The sequence below is a fragment of the Oncorhynchus gorbuscha genome, linkage group LG04 (assembly GCF_021184085.1).
Source record: "Oncorhynchus gorbuscha isolate QuinsamMale2020 ecotype Even-year linkage group LG04, OgorEven_v1.0, whole genome shotgun sequence".
NCBI lineage: Eukaryota > Metazoa > Chordata > Actinopteri > Salmoniformes > Salmonidae > Oncorhynchus > Oncorhynchus gorbuscha.
In genome coordinates this window covers 13,527,749-13,552,932 of record NC_060176.1, presented here as the reverse complement: position 1 = coordinate 13,552,932, position 25,184 = coordinate 13,527,749, and the positions used below count along the sequence as shown (strand labels likewise).

The following is a 25,184-nucleotide window of genomic DNA, read 5'->3' as shown; positions in this document are numbered from 1 at the left end:
AGAGATGAGGAGAAAAAGAGGAGAAAGGAGAGATGAGGAGAAAGGTAGAGAGATGAGGAGAAAGGTAGAGAGATGAGGAGAAAGGTAGAGAGATGAGGAGAAAAGGAGGAGAGAGATGAGGAGAGAAAGGTAGAGAGATGATGAGGAGAAAGGTAGAGAGATGAGGAGAAAGGTAGAGAGATGAGGAGAAAGGTAGAGAGATGAGGAGAAAGGTAGAGAGAGAGGAGGAGAAAGGGAGTAGAGATGAGGAGAAAGGAGAGATGAGGAGAAAGGTAGAGATGAGGAGAAAGGTAGAGAGATGAGGAGAAAGGTAGAGAGAGAGAGATGAGGAGAAAGGTAGAGATGAGGAGAGAAGGTAGGTAGAGATGAGGAGAAAGATGAGAGAGAAATGATGGAGAAAGGTAGAGAGATGAGGAGAAAGGTAGAGAGATGAGAGAGGAAAGAGAGAGATGAGGAGAAAAAGGTAGAGATGAGGAGAGAAAGGTAGAGAGAGGAGGAGAAAGATGAGGAGAAAGGTAGAGATGAGGAGAAAGGTAGAGAGATGAGGAGAAAGGAGAGATGAGGAGAAAGGTAGAGAGATGAGGAGAAAGGTAGAGAGAGAGAGATGAGGAGAAAGGTAGAGATGAGGAGAAAGGTGAGGAGAAAGGTAGAGATGAGGAGAAAGGTAGAGAGATGAGGAGAAAGGTGAGGAGAAAGGTAGAGAGATGAGAGAAAGGTAGAGAGATGAGGAGAAAGGTAGAGAGGAGAAAAAGGTGAGGAGAAAGGTAGAGAGATGAGGAGAAAGGTAGAGAGAGAGAGATGAGGAGAGAAAGGTAGAGAGATGAGGAGAAAGGTAGAGAGAGGAGGAGAAAGGTAGAGAGAGGAGGAGAAAGGTAGAGAGATGAGGAGAAAAGGTAGAAAGAGATGAGGAGAAAGGTAGAGAGAGGAGAAAGGTAGAGAGATGAGGAGAAAGGTAGAGAGAAAGGTAGAGATGAGGAAAGGTAGAGAGAGATGAGGAGAAAAGAGATGAGGAGAAAGGTAGAGAGATGAGGAGAAAAAGAGTGAGGAGAAAGGTAGAGAGAGAGGAGAAAGGTAGAGAGATGAGGAGAAAGGTAGAGAGATGAGGAGAAAGGTAGAGAGAGGAGGAGAAAAAGGTGAGGAGAAAGAGAGATGAGGAGAAAGGTAGAGAGAGGAGGAGAAAGGTAGAGAGATGAGGAGAAAGGTAGAGAGAGGAGAGAAAGGTAGAGAGATGAGGAGAAAGAGTGAGGAGAAAGGTAGAGAGGAGAAAGGTAGAGAGATGAGGAGAAAGGTGAGGAGAAAGAGGAGGAGAAAGGTAGAGATGAGGGAGGAAAGGTAGAGAAAGGTAGAGATGAGGAGAAAGGTAGAGATGAGGAGAAAAGAGAGAGGAGAGAGATGAGGAGAAAGGTAGAGATGAGAGAGAAAGGTAGAGAGAAAGGGAGAAAGGTAGAGAGATGAGGAGAAAGGTAGAGAGCGGAGGAGAAAGGTAGAGAGATGAGGAGAAAGGTAGAGAGAGTAGAGGAGGAGAAAGGTAGAGATGAGGAGAAAGGAGAGGAGGAGAAAGGTAGAGAGATGAGGAGAAAGGTAGAGAGAGGAGAGAGATGAGAGAGATGAGGAGAAAGGTAGAGAGATGAGGAGAAAGGTAGAGAGAGGAGGAGAAAGGTAGAGAGATGAGGAGAAAAAGGTGAGGAGAAAGGTAGAGATGAGGAGAAAGGTAGAGGAGATGAGGAGAAAGGTAGAGAGATGAGGAGAAAGGTAGAGAGATGAGGAGAAAGGTAGAGAGAGGAGGAGAAAGGTAGAGAGATGAGGAGAAAAGAGATGAGGAGAAAGGTAGAGAGGAGAAAGGTAGAGGAGAGATGAGGAGAAAGTAGAGGAGAAAGGTAGAGAGAGAGGGAGGAGAAAGGGAGAAAGTAGAGAGAGGAGGAGAAAGGTAGAGAGAGAGAGGAGGAGAAGGAGGTAGAGAGAGGAGGAGAAAGGTAGAGAGAGGAGGAGAAAGGTAGAGAGAGAGAGGAGAAAAGGTGAGGAGAAAGGTAGAGAGGAGGAGAAAGGTAGAGAGAGGAGGAGAAAGGTAGGAGGAGAAAGGTAGAGAGAGGAGGAGAAAGGTAGAGAGAGGAGGAGAAAGGTAGAGAGGAGGAGAAAGGTAGAGAGAGGAGGAGAACGGTAGAGAGAGGAGGAGAAAGGTAGAGAGGAGGAGAAAGGTAGGTCGGGGTAGAAGAAATAACGTAACAGAGCAAATAAAAGACAATGGAAGAATTTGTGCAGCACAAAAAAAACCTAGGAGTCAGAGATAATTCATTCTAACCCACACACAATAGAATGTTTTGGTGGGGACAGAGGGCAGGAGCAGGGCTTGGAGGTCAGGGGTCAGAAGTCAGAAGTCAAGGTACTTACTGGAAGGTGGGCGGTCTCCTCTCTCTGGCTCCAGGGTGGGGGGTAGAGAAGGGGTGTGGCCAACCCCAGGGTCCGTTGATTGTGATTCGCTCAATGCTGATGTATTTAAGGAAGAATCAGCCTCCTTGCTGACTCTGGCCACGCCCTCAATCACACTGGATGTCTGGAAGAGACAAAGATGACGACGTCAATCATCCATTTTAATAGAAAAACATGCAAATGAATCACTTTCATCACTTCTGGCATCAACATAATGTACCTGGCCTGTCTGAATACAGCTCATATCTAAATATACAAGAGGAAGAGGTTTCCACAGCACATGGCATATCTACGTCACAGTCACCAAACATTACAGACAGTTTTAACTAAGTTTGTCCCACTTTCAGACAGCTCAGCAACTCAAAGCCATCGACTTCAAAGCCACCCTGCTACAGTGTTTGGGTAGTGCCACTAACTACTCAAGTGCCTTGTCTCCAGTGTGTGTGTGTGTGTGTGTGTGTGTGTGTGTGTGTGTGTGTGTGTGTGTGTGTGTGTGTGTGTGTGTGTGTGTGTGTGTGTGTGTGTGTGTGTGTGTGTGTGTGTGTGTGTGTGTGTGTGTGTGTGTGTGTGTGTGTGTGTGTGTGTGTGTGTGTGTGTGTGTGTGTGTGTGTGTGTGTGTGTGTGTGTGTGTGTGTGTGTGTGTGTGTGTGTGTGTGCGTCTATAATATAGTGCCATTAACAACTAAGGTGCCTTGTCTTCCGGGGGACCGTTTTTAGCAGCTGTCACAGCTTTGATATAAACGGCTATAAAAAGCCAACTAGGGGCTATCCAGCAGTGGGTATTAAAGACACGTCCCTGACTGAAGTGACAGAGCCTTGACAGAGACAAAGACAGAAGGAGAGAGAGAGGGAGAAAGAGACAGCTCAGGTCTCTTTAGATGCGCATCACACTGCTCCTCTCCTCTTCCGAGACGGAGCGAGGGACGAGCATTCAAGCAGGAGCGGAAGGGCTGACCATGAAAAGAAGAGGGAAGAACAGAGGGAAGCTGTCAGAGGAGAAGGAGAAGAGGAGGAGAAGAGGAAGAGAAGAGGAAAGGTGGGTAGAGGACTTAAAAGAGGCCATTGACAAGTGGAAGAGACAGGCGGCGACGGCGACGCACATCTCCAGACAAAAACACAGCGCTCGTCACAGGGCCTTATGAAATAAACATAGCTCTCAGCTGGAGACAGGGAGACAGACAGAGAGACAGGGAGACAGACACAGAGATAGACAGGGAGACAGACAGAGAGACAGGGAGACAGACACAGAGACAGGGAGACAGATAGAGAGACAGGGAGACAGACAGAGAGACAGGGAGACAGACAGAGAGATGGACAGGGAGATGGAGCAGAGAGACAGCGAGACAGACAGAGAGATAGACAGGGAGATGGAGCAGAGAGACAGGGAGATAGACAGGGAGATGGAGCAGAGAGACAGGGAGACAGACAGAGAGACAGCGAGACAGACAGAGAGATAGACAGGGAGATGGAGCAGAGAGACAGGGAGACAGAAAGAGAGACAGCGAGAGAGAGACAGGGAGACAGACATCAAGTTTGCAGACGAGACTATAGTGGTAGGCTTGATTACCAACAATGACGAGATGGCCTACAGGAGGAGGTGAGGGCCCTCGGAGTGTGGTGTCAGGAAAATAACCTCACACTCAACGTCAACTAAACAAAGGAGATGATCGTGGACTTCAGGAAACAGCAGAGGGAACACCCCCCTATCCACATCGACGGGACAGTAGTGGAGAGGGTAGTAAGTTTTAAGTTCCTCGGCGTACACAACACAGACAAACTGAAATGGTCCACCCACACAGACAGCGTCGTGAAGAAGGCGCTGTATCACAGCCTGGTACAGCAACTGCTCCGCCCACAACCGTAAGGCTCTCCAGAGGGTAGTGAGGTCTGCACAATGCATCACCGGGGGCAAACTACCTGACCTCCAGGACAACAACCACCCGAGCCACTGCCTGTTCACCCCACTATCATCCAGAAGGCGAGGTCAGTACAGGTGAATCAAAGCTGGGACCGAGAGACTGAAAAACTGCTTCTATCTCAAGGCCATCAGACTGTTAAACAGCCATCACTTACATTGAGGGGCTGCTGCCAACACACTGACTCAACTCCAGCCACTTTAATAATGTAAAAATTGATGTAATAAATGTATCACTAGCCACTTCATATAATGTTTACATACCCTACATTACTCATCTCATATGTATATACTGTACTCTATACCATCTACTGCATCTTGCCAATGCCGTTCTGTATCATCACTCATTCATATATTTTTTTGTACATATTCTTTCATTCCTTTACACTGTGTGTATAAGGTAGTTGTTGTGGAATTGTTAGGTTAGATTACTTGTTGGTTATTGCTGCATTGTCCGAACTAGAAGCACAAGCATTTCGCTACACTCGCATTAACATCTGCTAACCATGTGTATGTGACAAATCAAATTTGATCTGATTTTGATTTGAGATAGACAGAGAGACAGCGAGACAAACAGAGACAGACAGAGAGACACAGATAGTAAGACCGGGAGACAGAGGAGAGAGACAGGGAGACAGACACAACAGAGGACAGACAAAGAGAGAGACAGAGAGACAGAGAGACAGGGAGACAGACAGGGAGACAGACAGCGAGATGGAGCAGAGAGAGGGAGACAGAGAGCGAGACAGAGACAGTGAGACAGATAGTGAGATGGAGCAGACAGACAGACAGACAGACAGACAGACAGACAGACAGACAGACAGACAGACAGACAGACAGACAGACAGACAGACAGACAGACAGACAGACAGACAGACAGACAGACAGACAGACAGACAGACAGAGATATGGAGCAGAGAGACAGACAGACAGAGAGACAGAGAGACAGAGACAGACAGACAGACAGACAGACAGACAGACAGACAGACAGACAGACAGACAGACAGACAGACAGACAGACAGACAGACAGACACGGAGATGGAGCAGAGAGACAGAAAGACAGACAGAGAGACAGACAGACAGGCAGAGAGATAGGGAGATGGAACAGAAAGACAGACAGAGAGAAAGACAGAGAGACAGACAGAGAGACAGACAGAGAGACATGGAGACAGACAGAGAGTGAGACAGAGAGACAGGGAGGCAGACAGGGAGATGGAGCAGGGAGGCAGACAGGGAGATGAGGCAGAGAGACAGGGAGGCAGACAGGGAGATGGAGCAGGGAGGCAGACAGGGAGATGAGGCAGAGAGACAGGGAGGCAGACAGGGAGATGGAGCAGGGAGGCAGACAGGGAGATGAGGCAGAGAGACAGGGAGGCAGACAGGGAGATGGAGCAGGGAGGCAGACAGGGAGATGAGGCAGAGAGACAGGGAGGCAGACAGGGAGATGGAGCAGGGAGGCAGACAGGGAGATGAGGCAGAGAGACAGGGAGGCAGACAGGGAGATGGAGCAGGGAGGCAGACAGGGAGATGAGGCAGAGAGACAGGGAGGCAGACAGGGAGATGGAGCAGGGAGGCAGACAGGGAGATGAGGCAGAGAGACAGAGAGAGAGAGAGAGAGAGACAGAGACATGGAGACATATAGTGAGATGGAGCAGAGAGACAGGGAGATGGAGCAGGGAGAGAGACAGGGAAACAAACAGGGAGATGGAGCAGGGAGCTAGATGGGGAGACAGACAGGGAGTCAGACAGGGAGTCAGACAGGGAGTCAGACAGGGAGATCGAGCAGGGAGACAGACAGGGAGTCAGACAGGGAGATGGAGCAGGGAGACAGACCGGGAAACAGACAGGGAGATGGAGCAGGGAGACAGACAGGGAGATGGAGCAGGGAGACAGACCGGAAAACAGACAGGGAGATGGAGCAGGGAGCCAGACGGGGAGACAGACAGGGATTCAGACAGGGAGTCAGACAGGGAGATCGAGCAGGGAGACAGACAGGGAGTCAGACAGGGAGATGGAGCAGGCAGACAGACCGGGAAACAGACAGGGAGATGGAGCAGGGAGTCAGACAGGGAGATGGAGCAGGGAGCCAGACAGGGAGATGGAGCAGCGAGAAAGACAGGGAGATGGAGCAGGGAGTCAGACAGGGAGATGGAGCAGGGAGCCAGACAGGGAGATGGAGCAGCGAGAAAGACAGGGAGATGGAGCAGGGAGTCAGACAGGGAGATGGAGCAGGGAGTCAGACAGGGAGATGGAGCAGGGAGACAGACAGGGAGATGGAGCAGGGAGTCATACAGGGAGATGGAGCAGGGAGTCAGACAGGGAGATGGAGCAGCGAGAAAGACAGGGAGATGGAGCAGCAAGAAAGACAGGGAGATGGAGCAGGGAGTCAGACAGGGAGATGGAGCAGGGAGTCAGACAGGGAGATGGAGCAGGGAGAAAGACCGGGAGATGGAGCAGCGAGAAAGACAGGGAGATGGAGCAGCGAGAAAGACAGGGAGATGGAGCAGCGAGAAAGACAGGGAGATGGAGCAGCGAGAAAGACAGGGAGATGGAGCAGCGAGAAAGACAGGGAGATGGAGCAGCGAGAAAGACAGGGAGATGGAGCAGGGAGAAAGACAGGGAGATGGAGCAGGGAGTCAGACAGGGAGATGGAGCAGGGAGTCAGACAGGGAGATGGAGCAGCGAGAAAGACAGGGAGATGGAGCAGCGAGAAAGACAGGGAGATGGAGCAGGGAGTCAGACAGGGAGATGGAGCAGGGAGATGGAGCAGGGAGAAGGGAGAGAGACAGGGAAACAAACAGGGAGATGGAGCAGCGAGGTCAGTTATACTACTGACCAGGGAGGTCAGTTACACTACTGGGACTGATGAGAAGCAGGGAGGTCAGTTACACTACTGGGACTGACAGGAGGCAGGGAGGTCAGTTACACTACTGGGACTGATGAGAAGCAGGGAGGTCAGTTACACTACTGGGACTGACAGGAAGCAGGGAGGTCAGTTACACTACTGGGACTGACAGGAAGCAGGGAGGTCAGTTACACTACTGGGACTGATGAGAAGCAGGGAGGTCAGTTACACTACTGGGACTGACAGGAAGCAGGGAGGTCAGTTACACTACTGGGACTGATGGGATGCAGGGAGATCAATCACACTACTGGGACTGACAGGAAGCAGGGAGGTCAGACAAGATGCTGATGGAAAGCAGGGAGATCAGTTACACTACTGGGACTGACAGGAAGCAGGGAGGTCAGTTACACTACTGGGACTGACAGGAAGCAGGGAGGTCAGTTGACAGGAAGCAGGGACAGTTACACTACTGGGACTGATGAGAAGCAGGGAGATCAGTTACACTACTGGGACTGACAGGAAGCAGGGAGGTCAGTTACACTACTGGGACTGACAGGAAGCAGGGAGGTCAGTTACACTACTGGGACTGACAGGAAGCAGGGAGGTCAGTTACACTACTGGGACTGACAGGAAGCAGGGAGGTCAGTTACACTACTGGGACTGACAGGAAGCAGGGAGGTCAGTTACACTACTGGGACTGACAGGAAGCAGGGAGGTCAGTTACACTACTGGGACTGACAGGAAGCAGGGAGGTCAGTTACACTACTGGGACTGATGAGAAGCAGGGAGATCAGTTACACTACTGGGACTGACAGGAAGCAGGGAGGTCAGTTACACTACTGGGACTGACAGGAAGCAGGGAGATCAGTTACACTACTGGGACTGACAGGAAGCAGGGAGATCAGTTACACTACTGGGACTGACAGGAAGCAGGGAGGTCAGTTACACTACTGGGACTGATGAGAAGCAGGGAGATCAGTTACACTACTGGGACTGACAGGAAGCAGGAGGTCAGTTACACTACTGGGACTGACAGGAAGCAGGGAGATCAGTTACACTACTGGGACTGACAGGAAGCAGGGAGATCAGTTACACTACTGGGACTGACAGGAAGCAGGGAGGTCAGTTACACTACTGGGACTGATGAGAAGCAGGGAGATCAGTTACACTACTGGGACTGACAGGAAGCAGGGAGGTCAGTTACACTACTGGGACTGACAGGAAGCAGGGAGATCAGTTACACTACTGGGACTGACAGGAAGCAGGGAGATCACTTACGCTACTGGGACTGACAGGAAGCAGGGAGGTCAGTTACACTACTGGGACTGACAGGAAGCAGGGAGATCAGTTACACTACTGGGACTGACAGGAAGCAGGGAGTTCAGTTACACTACTGGGACTGATGAGAAGCAGGGAGATCAGTTACACTACTGGGACTGACAGGAAGCAGGGAGGTCAGTTACACTACTGGGACTGACAGGAAGCAGGGAGATCAGTTACACTACTGGGACTGACAGGAAGCAGGGAGATCAGTTACACTACTGGGACTGACAGGAAGCAGGGAGGTCAGTTACACTACTGGGACTGACAGGAAGCAGGGAGATCAGTTACACTACTGGGACTGACAGGAAGCAGGGAGGTCAGTTACACTACTGGGACTGACAGGAAGCAGGGAGGTCAGTTACACTACTGGGACTGACAGGAAGCAGGGAGGTCAGTTACACTACTGGGACTGACAGGAAGCAGGGAGGTCAGTTACACTACTGGGACTGACAGGAAGCAGGGAGGTCAGTTACACTACTGGGACTGATGAGAAGCAGGGAGATCAGTTACACTACTGGGACTGACAGGACGCAGGGAGGTCAGTTACACTACTGGGACTGACAGGAAGCAGGAGATCAGTTACACTACTGGGACTGACAGGAAGCAGGGAGATCAGTTACACTACTGGGACTGACAGGAAGCAGGGAGGTCAGTTACACTACTGGGACTGACAGGAAGCAGGAGATCAGTTACACTACTGGGACTGACAGGAAGCAGGGAGGTCAGTTACACTACTGGGACTGATGAGAAGCAGGGAGATCAGTTACACTACTGGGACTGACAGGAAGCAGGGAGGTCAGTTACACTACTGGGACTGACAGGAAGCAGGGAGGTCAGTTACACTACTGGGACTGACAGGAAGCAGGGAGATCAGTTACACTACTGGGACTGACAGGAAGCAGGGAGATCAGTTACACTACTGGGACTGACAGGAAGCAGGGAGGTCAGTTACACTACTGGGACTGATGAGAAGCAGGGAGATCAGTTACACTACTGGGACTGACAGGAAGCAGGGAGGTCAGTTACACTACTGGGACTGACAGGAAGCAGGGAGATCAGTTACACTACTGGGACTGACAGGAAGCAGGGAGATCAGTTACACTACTGGGACTGACAGGAAGCAGGGAGGTCAGTTACACTACTGGGACTGACAGGAAGCAGGGAGATCAGTTACACTACTGGGACTGACAGGAAGCAGGGAGGTCAGTTACACTACTGGGACTGATGAGAAGCAGGGAGATCAGTTACACTACTGGGACTGACAGGAAGCAGGGAGGTCAGTTACACTACTGGGACTGACAGGAAGCAGGGAGATCAGTTACACTACTGGGACTGACAGGAAGCAGGGAGATCAGTTACACTACTGGGACTGACAGGAAGCAGGGAGGTCAGTTACACTACTGGGACTGACAGGAAGCAGGGAGATCAGTTACACTACTGGGACTGACAGGAAGCAGGGAGGTCAGTTACACTACTGGGACTGACAGGAAGCAGGGAGGTCAGTTACACTACTGGGACTGACAGGAAGCAGGGAGGTCAGTTACACTACTGGGACTGACAGGAAGCAGGGAGATCAGTTACACTACTGGGACTGACAGGAAGCAGGGAGATCAGTTACACTACTGGGACTGACAGGAAGCAGGGAGGTCAGTTACACTACTGGGACTGACAGGAAGCAGGGAGGTCAGTTACACTACTGGGACTGACAGGAAGCAGGGAGATCAGTTACACTACTGGGACTGACAGGAAGCAGGGAGGTCAGTTACACTACTGGGACTGACAGGAAGCAGGGAGATCAGACAAGATGCTGATGGGAACACGTTATTTTACAGTTCTGTCCCCGCCACCATTCTATACCTGGTACGACTACTTTAAAATACTCACTTACACATTGTTCTAAGTAAATAGCAGGTAATGTAAATAGCACATTAGAAAAGGTGTTACCTAACCAAAGTGTTTACAGTGACATACAACTGTGCTTCCCCATTCTAAAAGGAGGGCATTGAGGCTGAGAGAGGTGCAGTATACTCCTGTTGTTATGTCTGCTAAGTGAGGCTTGTTTAGGAGTTTAGAAGTCATTTCCTCTAATTGGAGCAGGAGCTGAAGCTAATTAGTGCCAAGGCCGGACACAGAGTAAGCCAGCCAGCCAATCACAGCAACAGGAGCGTGGCCTCATAGGATCACAAGACATTAGCAGTCGAGTGCTGATTCTAACACTGATATGATAAACACAGTCCACAGGGGCTTTGCATGACATGAGAGGAGGAGGAGGGAGACAGTGTGTGTGTGTGTGTGTGTGTGTGTGTGTGTGTGTGTGTGTGTGTGTGTGTGTGTGTGTGTGTGTGTGTGTGTGTGTGTGTGTGTGTGTGTGTGTGTGTGTGTGTGTGTGTGTGTGTGTGTGTGTGTGTGTGTGTGTGTGTGTGTGTGTGTGTGTGTGTGTGTGTGCGTGCGTGCGTGCGTGCGTGCGTGCGTGTGTGTGTGTGTGTGTGTGTGTGTGTGTGTGAATAGGTCTGTGACACTGTCACCACCACTTTAAGGAGCTGACAGGCGAGAAATCTGTTCAGACGGCTTAATGAATTGAGGGGCTGTGACAGACCCCCCCCCCCTCGCACAACCTCACGGTCTCATTATCACTTCCTGTGGGTAACACACACTGCTCTGACCCTCCACCTATGACCCTTTAGAGACAAGCTCTTTCATCACAGAGACACACGTCAATACCGCCGAGCGATATCTGAGATGTCACACCTTATAGATTCAATAAGACCTGCACAGAGGGAGAGGCTCAGACACAGCAGGAAGGGAGGGGTGTGTGTGTCTGCATGCTTGTGCCCGCGCTTGCCTGTGTACGTGATCATCTATAAACGCTGCCAGACAGGATAAACACTTGAACAAGTCAATATCTCAGTGAGTGGGGGTGCAGAGAGATCAATAGGGACAAATGATGACGCACATGACACGTACACACTATAAATTCTCTAGTGACCATCGGTTATGATAGGAAACATTTCCCTTCTTTAAATATACCTTTACCTGTAAAAAGTGGAATATCATCTATTGTGCAGGTCACAAAGAGTGGTAATGACAGCATCATAAAGCCTTTATATACATGACATAAACACTATATAATGGGTGTGAAATGGCTAGCTAGTTAGCGGTGGTCCGCGCTACTAGCAGTTCAATCGGTGACGTCACTTGCTCTGAGACCTTGAAGTAGTGGTTCCCCTTGCTCTGTGGAGCGATGGGTAACGATGCTTCATGGGTGACTGTGTGCAGAGGGTCCCTCGTTCACGCCCGGGTAGGGGCAAGGGGCCGGACTAAAGTTATACTGTTACAACTACGTAATGAATATGTTACAAGAGTGTAATGAAACCAACATGTGAGGGAGACACAATAGGGCGTGTTATCAGTGTGTTTGTGAACACTTACTCAGCTAGCTGAGGATAAACCCCTTCTGTGTCTCCATACTGAAGAAGAGCAGATGAAGCTCTATTTGCCCACAGGTCATGAGCTCCATCACATCTCCTCAGACACCAGATCTATCTGGGGGATCTCTGAAGCTCGACTGACATTCTCTCTAATGATGCTGACATTTCCAAGGGCTTTGAGGAGCTCAGCCTTGAGTGGTGGAGAGTTGTTGTCTTTGCTATTCACCGTAAAACACTGGGGGAAATGCAGCTACAACAATCTTGCCAGGACCTCTTTCATTGCCCTCTTTTAGAGCACTTGAAGTGAACCAACCCATCCTGTCTAATTCTAAGAGTGATAATAAATGTTTGTGTCCTTGGAGAATGTAAACTTCAGGGTCTTCTTTAGTTGCCTCACTGCCTTTGTGTTTTGTTGGTAGATAATAATGCTGGTATTGTCGCTGGTTGTGTTTTTTTTTCTCTGGGAGTCGTGAAGTGTCTCGTCTCTCAGTTTAAGCAGAAAACTCACAGAGAGGGAGATAGATCTGTTTCTCCTGCAGGCTGGCTGGTCAAGTGGACTGACAGAGGCTGACGTCTCACTCCCACTAAGACAGAGCTGGTACAAGAAACTACTCTCCACTCCTCTCTCTATCTTCTGTCTCTTTCTCTCTCCAACATTCCTTCTCTGCACCCTCTCTCTCCATCGCCCTCCCCATAATGTCTCTCTCTCTCTTTACATCCATAATGTCTCTCTCTCTCTCTCTTTACATCCATAATATCTCGCTCTCTCTCTCTTTACATCCATAATCTCTCCCTCTCTCTTCGCTTTGGATAAAAGCGTCTGCTAAATGGCATATATTATTATTATTATTTACATCCATAATGTCTCTCTCTCTCTTTACATCCATAATATCTCGCTCTCTCTCTCTTTACATCCATAATCTCTCCCTCTCTCTTTACATCCATAATGTCTCTCTCTCTCTCTCTCTCTCTTTACATCCATAATGTCTCTCTCTCTCTCTCTCTCTCTCTCTCTCTTTACATCCATCTCTCTCTCTCTCTCTCTCTCTCTCTCTCTCTCTCTCTCTCTCTCTCTCTCTCTCTCTCTCTCTCTCTCTTTACATCCATAATGTCTCTCTCTCTCTTTACATCCATAATGTCTCTCTCTCTCTCTCTCTTTACATCCATAATGTCTCTCTCTCTCTCTCTCTTTACATCCATAATGTCTCTCTCTCTTTACATCCATAATATCTCTCTCTCTCTCTCTTTACATCCATAATCTCTCCCTCTCTCTTTACATCCATAATGTCTCTCTCTCTCTTTACATCCATAATCTCTCCCTCTCTCTTTACATCCATAATCTCTCTCTCTCTCCCTCTCTCTTTACATCCATAATCTCTCCCTCTCTCTTTACATCCATAATCTCTCTCTCTCTCTCTCTTTACATCCATAATGTCTCTCTCTCTCTTTACATCCATAATGTCTCTCTCTCTCTTTACATCCTCTCTCTTTACATCCATAATCTCTCTCTCTCTTTACATCCATAATGTCTCTCTCTCTCTCTCTCTCATCCATAATGTCATCTCATAATGTCTCTCTCTCTCTTTACATCCATAATGTCTCTCTCTCTCTCTTTACATCCATAATGTCTCTCTCTCTCTTTACATCCATAATGTCTCTCTCTCTCTTTACATCCATAATCTCTCTCTCTCTCTTTACATCCATAATGTCTCTCTCTCTCTCTCTCTCTTTACATCCATAATGTCTCTCTCTCTCTCTTTACATCCATAATGTCTCTCTCTCTCTCTTTACATCCATAATGTCTCTCTCTCTCTTTACATCCATAATGTCTCTCTCTCTCTTTACATCCATAATGTCTCTCTCTCTCTTTACATCCATAATCTCTCTCTCTCTTTACATCCATAATCTCTCTCTCTCTTTCTCCATAATGTCTCTCTCTCTCTCTTTACATCCATAATACATCCTCTCTCTCTCTCTTTACATCCATAATGTCTCTCTCTCTCTCTTTACATCCATAATGTCTCTCTCTCTCTTTACATCCATAATGTCTCTCTCTCTCTTTACATCCATAATGTCTCTCTCTCTCTCTCTTTACATCCATAATGTCTCTCTCTCTCTCTTTACATCCATAATGTCTCTCTCTCTTTACATCCATAATGTCTCTCTCTCTCTTTACATCCATAATGTCTCTCTCTCTCTTTACATCCATAATGTCTCTCTCTCTCTCTTTACATCCATAATGTCTCTCTCTCTCTTTACATCCATAATCCATAATCTCTCTCTCTCTTTACATCCATAACATACCATAATGTCTCTCTCTCTCTTTACATCCATAATGTCTCTCTCTCTCTCTTTACATCCATAATGTCTCTCTCTCTCTTTACATCCATAATGTCTCTCTCTCTCTTTACATCCATAATGTCTCTCTCTCTCTTTACATCCATAATGTCTCTCTCTCTCTCTCTCTCTTTACATCCATAATGTCTCTCTCTCTCTCTTTACATCCATCCATAATAATCTCTCTCTTTACATCTCTCTCTCTCTTTACATCCATAATGTCTCTCTCTCTTTACATCCATAATGTCTCTCTCTCTTTACATCCATAATGTCTCTCTCTCTCTTTACATCCATAATGTCTCTCTCTCTCTTTACATCCATAATGTCTCTCTCTCTTTACATCCATAATGTCTCTCTCTCTCTTTACATCCATAATGTCTCTCTCTCTCTTTACATCCATAATGTCTCTCTCTCTTTACATCCATAATGTCTCTCTCTCTCTTTACATCCATAATGTCTCTCTCTCTCTTTACATCCATAATGTCTCTCTCTCTCTCTTTACATCCATAATGTCTCTCTCTCTCTTTACATCCATAATGTCTCTCTCTCTCTTTACATCCATAATGTCTCTCTCTCCTCTCTCTCTCTCTTTACATCCATAATGTCTCTCTCTCTCTTTACATCCATAATCCATAATGTCTCTCTCTCTTTACATCCATAATGTCTCTCTCTCTCTTTACATCCATAATGTCTCTCTCTCTCTTTACATCCATAACATACATCCATAATGTCTCTCTCTCTCTTTACATCCATAATGTCTCTCTCTCTCTCTTTACATCCATAATGTCTCTCTCTCTCTTTACATCCATAATGTCTCTCTCTCTCTCTTTACATCCATAATGTCTCTCTCTCTCTCTTTACATCCATAATGTCTCTCTCTCTCTTTACATCCATAATGTCTCTCTCTCTCTTTACATCCATAATGTCTCTCTCTCTCTCTTTACATCCATAATGTCTCTCTCTCTTTACATCCATAATGTCTCTCTCTCTCTTTCATCCTCTCTTCTCTTTACATCCATAATGTCTCTCTCTCTCTTTACATCCATAATGTCTCTCTCTCTCTTTACATCCATAATGTCTCTCTCTCTCTTTACATCCATAATCTCTCTCTCTCTCTCTTTACATCCATAATGTCTCTCTCTCTCTTTACATCCATAATGTCTCTCTCTCTCTTTACATCCATAATCTCTTTACATCCATAATGTCTCTCTCTCTCTTTACATCCATAATGTCTCTCTCTCTTTACATCCATAATGTCTCTCTTTCATCTCTCTCTTTACATCCATAATGTCTCTCTCTCTCTCTTTACATCATCTCTCTTACATCCATAATGTCTCTCTCTCTCTTTACATCCATAATGTCTCTCTCTCTCTCTCTCTCTCTTTACATCCATAATGTCTCTCTCTCTCTTTACATCCATAATGTCTCTCTCTCTCTTTACATCCATAATGTCTCTCTCTCTTTACATCCATAATGTCTCTCTCTCTCTTTACATCCATAATGTCTCTCTCTCTCTCTTTACATCCATAATGTCTCTCTCTCTCTTTACATCCATAATGTCTCTCACTCTCTCTCTCTCTCTTTACATCCATAATGTCTCTCTCTCTCTTTACATCCATAATGTCTCTCTCTCTCTTTACATCCATAATGTCTCTCTCTCTCTTTACATCTCTCTCTCTTTACATCCATAATGTCTCTCTTTACATCCATAATGTCTCTTTACATCCATAATGTCTCTCTCTCTCTTTACATCCATAATGTCTCTCTCTTTCATCTCTCTCTCTCTTTACATCCATAATGTCTCTCTCTCTTTACATCCATAATGTCTCTCTCTCTCTTTACATCCTCTCTCTCTCTCTTTACATCCATAATGTCATCTCTTTACATCCATAATGTCTCTCTCTCTCTTTTTCCATAATGTCTCTCTCTCTCTTCCATAATGTCTCTCTCTCCTTTACATCTCTCTCTCTTTACATCCATAATCTCTCTCTCTTTACATCCATAATGTCTCTCTCTCTCTTTACATCCATAATGTCTCTCTCTCTCTTTACATCCATAATGTCTCTCTCTCTCTCTTTACATCCATAATGTCTCTCTCTCTCATCCATAATGTCTCTCTCTCTTTACATCCATAATGTCTCTCTCTCTCTTTACATCCATAATAATGTCTCTCTCTCTCTCTTTACATCCATAATGTCTCTCTCTCTCTTTACATCCATAATGTCTCTCTCTCTCTACATCCATTACATCCATAATGTCTCTCTCTCTCTTTACATCCATAATGTCTCTCTCTCATCCATAATGTCTCTCTCTCTCTTTACATCCATAATGTCTCTCTCTCTTTACATCCATAATGTCTCTCTCTCTCTTTACATCCATAATGTCTCTCTCTCTCTTTACATCCTCTCTCTCTCTTTACATCCATAATGTCTCTCTCTCTTTACATCCATAATGTCTCTCTCTCTCTTTACATCCATAATGTCTCTCTCTCTCTTTACATCCATAATGTCTCTCTCTCTTTACATCCATAATGTCTCTCTACATCTTTACATCCATAATGTCTCTCTCTCTCTTTCTCTCTCTCTTTACATCCATAATGTCTCTCTCTCTCTTTACATCCATAATGTCTCTCTCTCTCTCCTCTCTTTACATCCATAATGTCTCTCTCTCTTTACATCCATAATGTCTCTCTCTCTCTTTACATCCATAATCTCTCTCTCTCTCTTTACATCCATAATGTCTCTCTCTCTCTAATGTCTCTCTCTCTTTTTACATCCATAATGTCTCTCTCTCTCTTTACATCCATAATGTCTCTCTCTCTATCTCTCTTTACATCCATAATGTCTCTCTCTCTTTACATCCATAATGTCTCTTTCATCCATCTCTTTATCCATAATGTCTCTCTCTCTTTACATCCATAATGTCTCTCTCTCTCTTTACATCCATAATCCATCCATAATGTCTCTCTCTCTCTTTACATCCATAATGTCTCTCTCTCTCTTTACATCCATAATGTCTCTCTCTCTCTTTACATCCATAATGTCTCTCTCTCTTTACATCCATAATGTCTCTCTCTCTCTCTATTTACATCCATAATGTCTCTTTCTCTCTCTCTCTTTACATCCATAATGTCTCTCTCTCTCTTTACATCCATAATGTCTCTCTCTCTCTTTACATCATCCATAATGTCTCTCTCTCTCTTTACATCCATAATGTCTCTCTCTCTCTTTACATCATAATGTCTCTCTCTTTACATCCATAATGTCTCTCTCTCTCTTTACATCCATAATGTCTCTCTCTACATCCATTTACATTACATCTTTACATAATACATCCATCTCTCTCTCTCTCTTTACATCCATAATGTCTCTCTCTCTCTTTACATCTCTCTCTCTTTACATCCATAATGTCTCTCTCTCTCTTTACATCCATAATCTCTCTCTCTCTCTTTACATCCATAATCTCTCTCTCTCTCTCTCTCTCTTTACATCCATAATGTCTCTCTCTCTCTCTTTACATCCATAATGTCTCTCTCTCTCTCTCTCTCTCTTTACATCCATAATGTCTCTCTCTCTCTTTACATCCATAATGTCTCTCTCTCTCTCTCTCTTTACATCCATAATGTCTCTCTCTCTCTTTACATCCATAATGTCTCTCTCTCTCTCTCCATAATTACATCCATCTCTTTACATCCATAATCTCTCTCTCTTTACATCCATAATGTCTCTCTCTCTCTTTACATCCATAATGTCTCTCTCTCTCTCTCTCTCTTTACATCCATAATGTCTCTCTCTCTCTTTACATCCATAATGTCTCTCTCTCTCTTTACATCCATAATGTCTCTCTCTCTCTTTACATCCATAATGTCTCTCTCTCTCTTTACATCCATAATGTCTCTCTCTCTCTTTACATCCATAATGTCTCTCTCTCTCTTTACATCCATAATCTCTCTCTCTCTTTACATCCATAATGTCTCTCTCTCTCTTTACATCCATAATCCATCTCTCTCTCTCTCTCTTTACATCCATAATGTCTCTCTCTCTCTAATGTCTCTCTCTCTCTTTACATCCATAATGTCTCTCTCTCTCTCTCATCTCTCTCTCTTTACATCCATAATGTCTCTCTCTCTTTACATCCATAATGTCTCTCTCTCTCTTTACATCCATAATGTCTCTCTCTCTTTACATCCATAATGTCTCTCTCTCTCTCTTTACATCCATAATGTCTCTCTCTCTCTTTACATCCTCTCTCTCTTATCCATAATGTCTTTCATCCATAATCTTTCATCTCTCTCTCTCTTTACATCCATAATGTCTCTCTCTCTCTTTACATCCATAATGTCTCTCTCTCTCTCTTTACATCCATAATGTCTCTCTCTCTCTCTATACATCCATAATGTCTCTCTCTCTCTTTACATCCATAATGTCTCTCTCTCTCTTTACATCCATAATGTCTCATCCTCTCTTTACATCCATAATGTCTCTCTCTCTCTTTACATCCATAATCTCTCTTTACATCCTCTCTCTCTCTTTACATCCATAATGTCTCTCTCTCTCTTTACATCCATAATCTCTCTCTCTTTACATCCATAATGTCTCTCTCTCTCTTTACATCCATAATGTCTCTCTCTCTCTTTACATCCATAATGTCTCTCTCTCTCTCTCCTCTCTCTCTCTTTACATCCATAATGTCTCTCTCTCTCTTTACATCCATAATGTCTCTCTCTCTCTTTACATCCATAATGTCTCTCTCTCTCTCTTTACATCCATAATGTCTCTCTCTCTCTTTACATCCATAATGTCTCTCTCTCTTTACATCCATAATGTCTCTCTCTCTCTCTTTACATCCATAATGTCTCTCTCTCTCTTTACATCCATAATGTCTCTCTCTCTTTACATCCATAATGTCTCTCTCTCTCTTTACATCCATAATGTCTCTCTCTCTTTACATCCATAATGTCTCTCTCTCTCTACATCCTTTACATCCATAATGTCTCTCTCTCTCTCTCTTTACATCCATAATCTCTCTCTCTCTCTCTTTACATCCATAATGTCTCTCTCTCTCTCTTTACATCCATAATGTCTCTCTCTCTCTTTACATCCTCTCTTTACATCCATAATGTCTCTCTCTCTCTTTACATCCATAATGTCTCTCTCTCTCTCATCTCTCTCTCTTTACATCCATAATCTCTCTCTCTCTCTCTCTTTACATCCATAATGTCTCTCTCTCTTTACATCCATATCTCTCTCTCTCTCTTTACATCCATAATGTCTCTCTCTCTCTTTACATCCATAATCTCTCTCTCTCTCTCTTTACATCCATAATGTCTCTCTCTCTCTTTACATCCATAATGTCTCTCTCTCTCTTTACATCCATAATGTCTCTCTCTCTCTTTACATCCATAATGTCTCTCTCTCTCTTTACATCCATAATGTCTCTCTCTCTCTTTACATCCATAATGTCTCTCTCTCTCTTTACATCCATAATGTCTCTCTCTCTCTTTACATCCATAATGTCTCTCTCTCTTTACATCCATAATGTCTCTCTCTCTTTACATCCATAATGTCTCTCTCTCTCTTTACATCTCTCTCTCTCTCTTTACATCCATAATGTCTCTCTCTCTCTTTACATCCATAATGTCTCTCTCTCTCTTTACATCTCTCTCTCTCTTTACATCCATAATGTCTCTCTCTCTTTACATCCATAATGTCTCTCTCTTTACATCCATAATGTCTCTCTCTCTCTTTACATCCATAATCTCTCTCTCTCTTTACATCCATAATGTCTCTCTCTCTCTTTACATCCATAATCTCTCTCTCTCTCTTTACATCCATAATGTCTCTCTCTCTCTTTACATCCATAATGTCTCTCTCTCTCTCTTTACATCCATAATGTCTCTCTCTCTTTACATCCATAATGTCTCTCTCTCTCTCTTTACATCCATAATGTCTCTCTCTCTTTACATCCATAATGTCTCTCTCTCTCTCTCTCTTTACATCCATAATGTCTCTCTCTCTCTCTTTACATCCATAATGTCTCTCTCTCTCTTTACATCCATAATGTCTCTCTCTCTCTTTACATCCATAATGTCTCTCTCTCTCTTTACATCCATAATGTCTCTCTCTCTCTTTACATCCATAATGTCTCTCTCTCTCTCTCTTTACATCCATAATCTCTCTCTCTTTACATCCATAATGTCTCTCTCTCTTTACATCCATAATCTCTCTCTCTCTCTCTTTACATCCATAATGTCTCTCTCTCTCTTTACATCCTCTCTCTCTCTCTTTACATCCATAATGTCTCTCTCTCTCTTTACATCCATAATGTCTCTCTCTCTCTTTACATCCATAATCTCTCTCTCTCTCTCTTTACATCCATAATGTCTCTCTCTCTCTTTACATCCATAATGTCTCTCTCTCTCTTTACATCCATAATGTCTCTCTCTCTCTCTCTCTCTCTCTTTACATCCATAATGTCTCTCTCTCTTTACATCCATAATGTCTCTCTCTCTCTCTCTTTACATCCATAATGTCTCTCTCTCTCTTTACATCCATAATGTCTCTCTCTCTATACATCCATAATGTCTCTCTCTCTCTTTACATCCATAATGTCTCTCTCTCTCTTTACATCCATAATGTCTCTCTCTCTCTTTACATCCATAATGTCTCTCTCTCTCTCTCTTTACATCCATAATGTCTCTCTCTCTCTTTACATCCATAATGTCTCTCTCTCTCTTTACATCCATAATGTCTCTCTCTCTCTTTACATCCATAATGTCTCTCTCTCTCTTTACATCCATAATGTCTCTCTCTCTCTTTACATCCATAATGTCTCTCTCTCTCTTTACATCCATAATGTCTCTCTCTCTCTTTACATCCATAATGTCTCTCTCTTTACATCCTCTCTCTTTACATCCATAATGTCTCTCTCTCTTTACATCTTTACATCCATAATGTCTCTCTCTCTCTTTACATCCATAATGTCTCTCTCTCTCTTTACATCCATAATGTCTCTCTTTACATCCTCTCTCTCTTTACATCCATAAATGTCTCTCTCTCTCTTTACATCCATAATGTCTCTCTCTCTCTTTACATCCATAATGTCTCTCTCTCTCTTTACATCCATAATGTCTCTCTCTCTTTACATCCATAATGTCTCTCTCTCTCTTTACATCCATAATGTCTCTCTCTCTCTTTACATCCATAATGTCTCTCTCTCTCTTTACATCCATAATGTCTCTCTCTCTCTTTACATCCATAATGTCTCTCTCTCTCTTTACATCCATAATGTCTCTCTCTCTCTTTACATCCATAATGTCTCTCTCTCTTTACATCCATAATGTCTCTCTCTCTCTTTACATCCATAATGTCTCTCTCTCTTTACATCCTCTCTCTCTCTCTTTACATCCATAATGTCTCTCTCTCTCTTTACATCCATAACATCCATAATGTCTCTCTCTTCTCTCTCTCTCTTTACATCCATAATGTCTCTCTCTCTCTTTACATCCATAATGTCTCTCTCTCTCTCTCTTTACATCCATAATGTCTCTTTCATCCATAATGTCTCTCTCTCTTTACATCCATAATGTCTCTCTCTCTCTCTTTACATCCATAATGTCTCTCTCTCTCTTTACATCCATAATTACTCTCTCTTTACATCCATAATGTCTCTCTCTCTTTACATCCATAATGTCTCTCTCTCTTTACATCCATAATGTCTCTCTCTCTCTTTACATCCATAATGTCTCTCTCTCTCTTTACATCCATAATGTCTCTCTCTCTCTTTACATCCATAATGTCTCTCTCTCTCTTTCATCTCTCTCTCTCTTTACATCCATAATGTCTTTCATCTCTCTCTCTTTACATCCATAATGTCTCTCTCTCTCTCTCTTTACATCCATAATGTCTCTCTCTCTCTTTACATCCATAATGTCTCTCTCTCTCTTTACATCCATAATGTCTCTCTCTCTCTTTACATCCATAATGTCTCTCTTTACATCCATAATGTCTCTCTCTTTACATCCATAATGTCTCTCTCTCTCTTTACATCCATAATGTCTCTCTCTCTCTTTACATCCATAATGTCTCTCTCTCTCTTTACATCCATAATGTCTCTCTCTCTCTTTACATCCATAATGTCTCTCTCTCTCTCTCTCTTTACATCCATAATGTCTCTCTCTCTCTTTACATCCATAATGTCTCTCTCTCTTTACATCCATAATCTCTCTCTCTTTACATCCATAATGTCTCTCTCTCTCTTTACATCCATAATGTCTCTCTTTACATCCTCTTTACATCCATAATGTCTCTCTCTCTCTTTACATCCATAATGTCTCTCTCTCTCTTTACATCATAATCTCTCTCTTTACATCCATAATCTCTCTCTCTCTCTCTCTTTACATCCATAATGTCTCTCTCTCTCTCTTTACATCCATAATGTCTCTCTCTCTCTCTCTTTACATCCATAATGTCTCTCTCTCTCTTTACATCCATAATTACATCCATAATCTCTCTCTCTCTTTACATCCATAATGTCTCTCTCTCTCTCTACATCCATAATGTCTCTCTCTCTCTTTCATCCATAATGTCTCTCTCTCTCTTTACATCCATAATGTCTCTCTCTCTCTTTACATCCATAATGTCTCTCTCTCTCTTTACATCCATAATGTCTCTCTCTCTTTACATCCATAATGTCTCTCTCTCTCTTTACATCCATAATGTCTCTCTCTCTTTACATCCATAATGTCTCTCTCTCTCTTTACATCCATAATGTCTCTCTCTCTCTTTACATCCATAATGTCTCTCTCTCTCTCTTTACATCCATAATGTCTCTCTCTCTCTTTACATCCATAATGTCTCTCTCTCTATACATCCATAATGTCTCTCACTCTCTTTACATCTTTACATCCATAATGTCTCTCTCTCTTTACATCCATAATGTCTCTCTCTCTCTCTTTACATCCATAATGTCTCTCTCTCTTTACATCCATAATGTCTCTCTCTCTCTTTACATCCATAATGTCTCTCTCTCTCTTTACATCCATAATGTCTCTCTCTCTTTACATCCATAATGTCTCTCTCTCTCTTTACATCCATAATGTCTCTCTCTCTCTTTACATCCATAATGTCTCTCTCTCTTTACATCCATAATGTCTCTCTCTCTTTACATCCATAATGTCTCTCTCTCTCTCATCTCTCTCTTTACATCCATAATAATGTCTCTCTCTCTCTTTACATCCATAATGTCTCTCTCTTTACATCCATAATGTTACATCCATAATCTCTCTCTCTTTACATCCATAATCTCTCTCTCTCTTTAATGTCTCTCTCTCTCTTTACATCCATAATGTCTCTCTCTCTCTTTACATCCATAATGTCTCTCTCTCTCTCTCTTTACATCCATAATGTCTCTCTCTCTCTCTCTTTACATCCATAATGTCTCTCTCTCTCTCTCTTTACATCCATAATGTCTCTCTCTCTCTCTCTCTCTTTACATCCATAATGTCTCTCTCTCTCTTTACATCCATAATCTCTCTCTCTCTCTTTACATCCATAATGTCTCTCTCTTCTCTCTCTCTCTCTTTACATCCATAATCTCTCTCTCTCTCTTTACATCCATAATGTCTCTCTCTCTTTACATCCATAATGTCTCTCTCTCTCTTTACATCCTCTCTCTCTCTCTTTACATCCATAATGTCTCTCTCTCATCCATAATGTCTCTCTCTTTCATCTCTCTCTCTCTCTTTACATCCATAATGTCTCTCTCTCTCTCTCTCTCTTTACATCTCTTTACATCCATAATGTCTCTCTCTCTTTACATCCATAATGTCTCTCTCTCTCTTTACATCCATAATGTCTCTCTCTCTCTTTACATCCATAATGTCTCTCTCTCTCTTTACATCCATAATGTCTCTCTCTCATCATAATGTCTCTTACATCCATAATGTCTCTCTCTCTCTCTTTACATCCATAATGTCTCTCTCTCTTTACATCCTCTCTCTCTCTTTACATCTCATACATCCATAATGTCTCTCTCTCTTTACATCCATAATGTCTCTCTCTTTACATCCATAATGTCTCTCTCTCTCTTTACATCCATAATGTCTCTCTCTCTTTACATCCATAATGTCTCTCTCTCTTTACATCCATAATGTCTCTCTCTCTCTTTACATCCATAATGTCTCTCTCTCTCATCCATAATGTCTCTCTCTCTTACATCCATAATGTCTCTCTCTCTCTTTACATCCATAATGTCTCTCTCTCTCTTTACATCCATAATGTCTCTCTCTCTTTACATCCATAATGTCTTACATACATCCATAATGTCTCTCTCTCTCTCTTTACATCCATAATGTCTCTCTCTCTTTACATCCATAATGTCTCTCTCTCTCTTTACATCCATAATGTCTCTCTCTCTCTTTATCCATAATCCTTTACATCCATAATGTCTCTCTCTCTCTTTACATCCATAATGTCTCTCTCTCTCTTTACATCCATAATGTCTCTCTCTCTCTTTACATCCATAATGTCTCTCTCTCTTTACATCCATAATGTCTCTCTCTCTCTTACATCCATAATCTCTCTCTCTCTTTACATCCATAATGTCTCTCTCTCTCTTTACATCTCTTTACATCCATAACATCCATACATCCATAATGTCTCTCTCTCTCTTTACATCCATAATGTCTCTCTCTTTCTCCTCTCTTTACATTACTCTCTTTACCATAATGTCTCTCTCTCTCTTTACATCCATAATGTCTCTCTCTCTCTTTACATCCATAATGTCTCTCTCTCTTTACATCCATAATGTCTCTCTCTCTTTACATCCATAATGTCTCTCTCTCTCTTTACATCCATAATGTCTCTCTCTCTCTTTACATCCATAAATCTCTCTCTCTCTCTTTATCCA

General features: G+C 43.7%; 1 protein-coding gene across 1 annotated transcript in view; it reads right to left on the bottom strand.

Moving 5' to 3' along the window:
* The window catches only part of LOC124033682 (genetic suppressor element 1-like), a 482,977-nt gene that overhangs the window by 326,311 nt on the left and 131,482 nt on the right, over positions 1 to 25,184 (bottom strand). Inside the window, 1 exon segment of the mRNA XM_046345862.1 lies at positions 2,389 to 2,551. Coding sequence (XP_046201818.1) covers positions 2,389 to 2,551 — 163 coding nt within the window.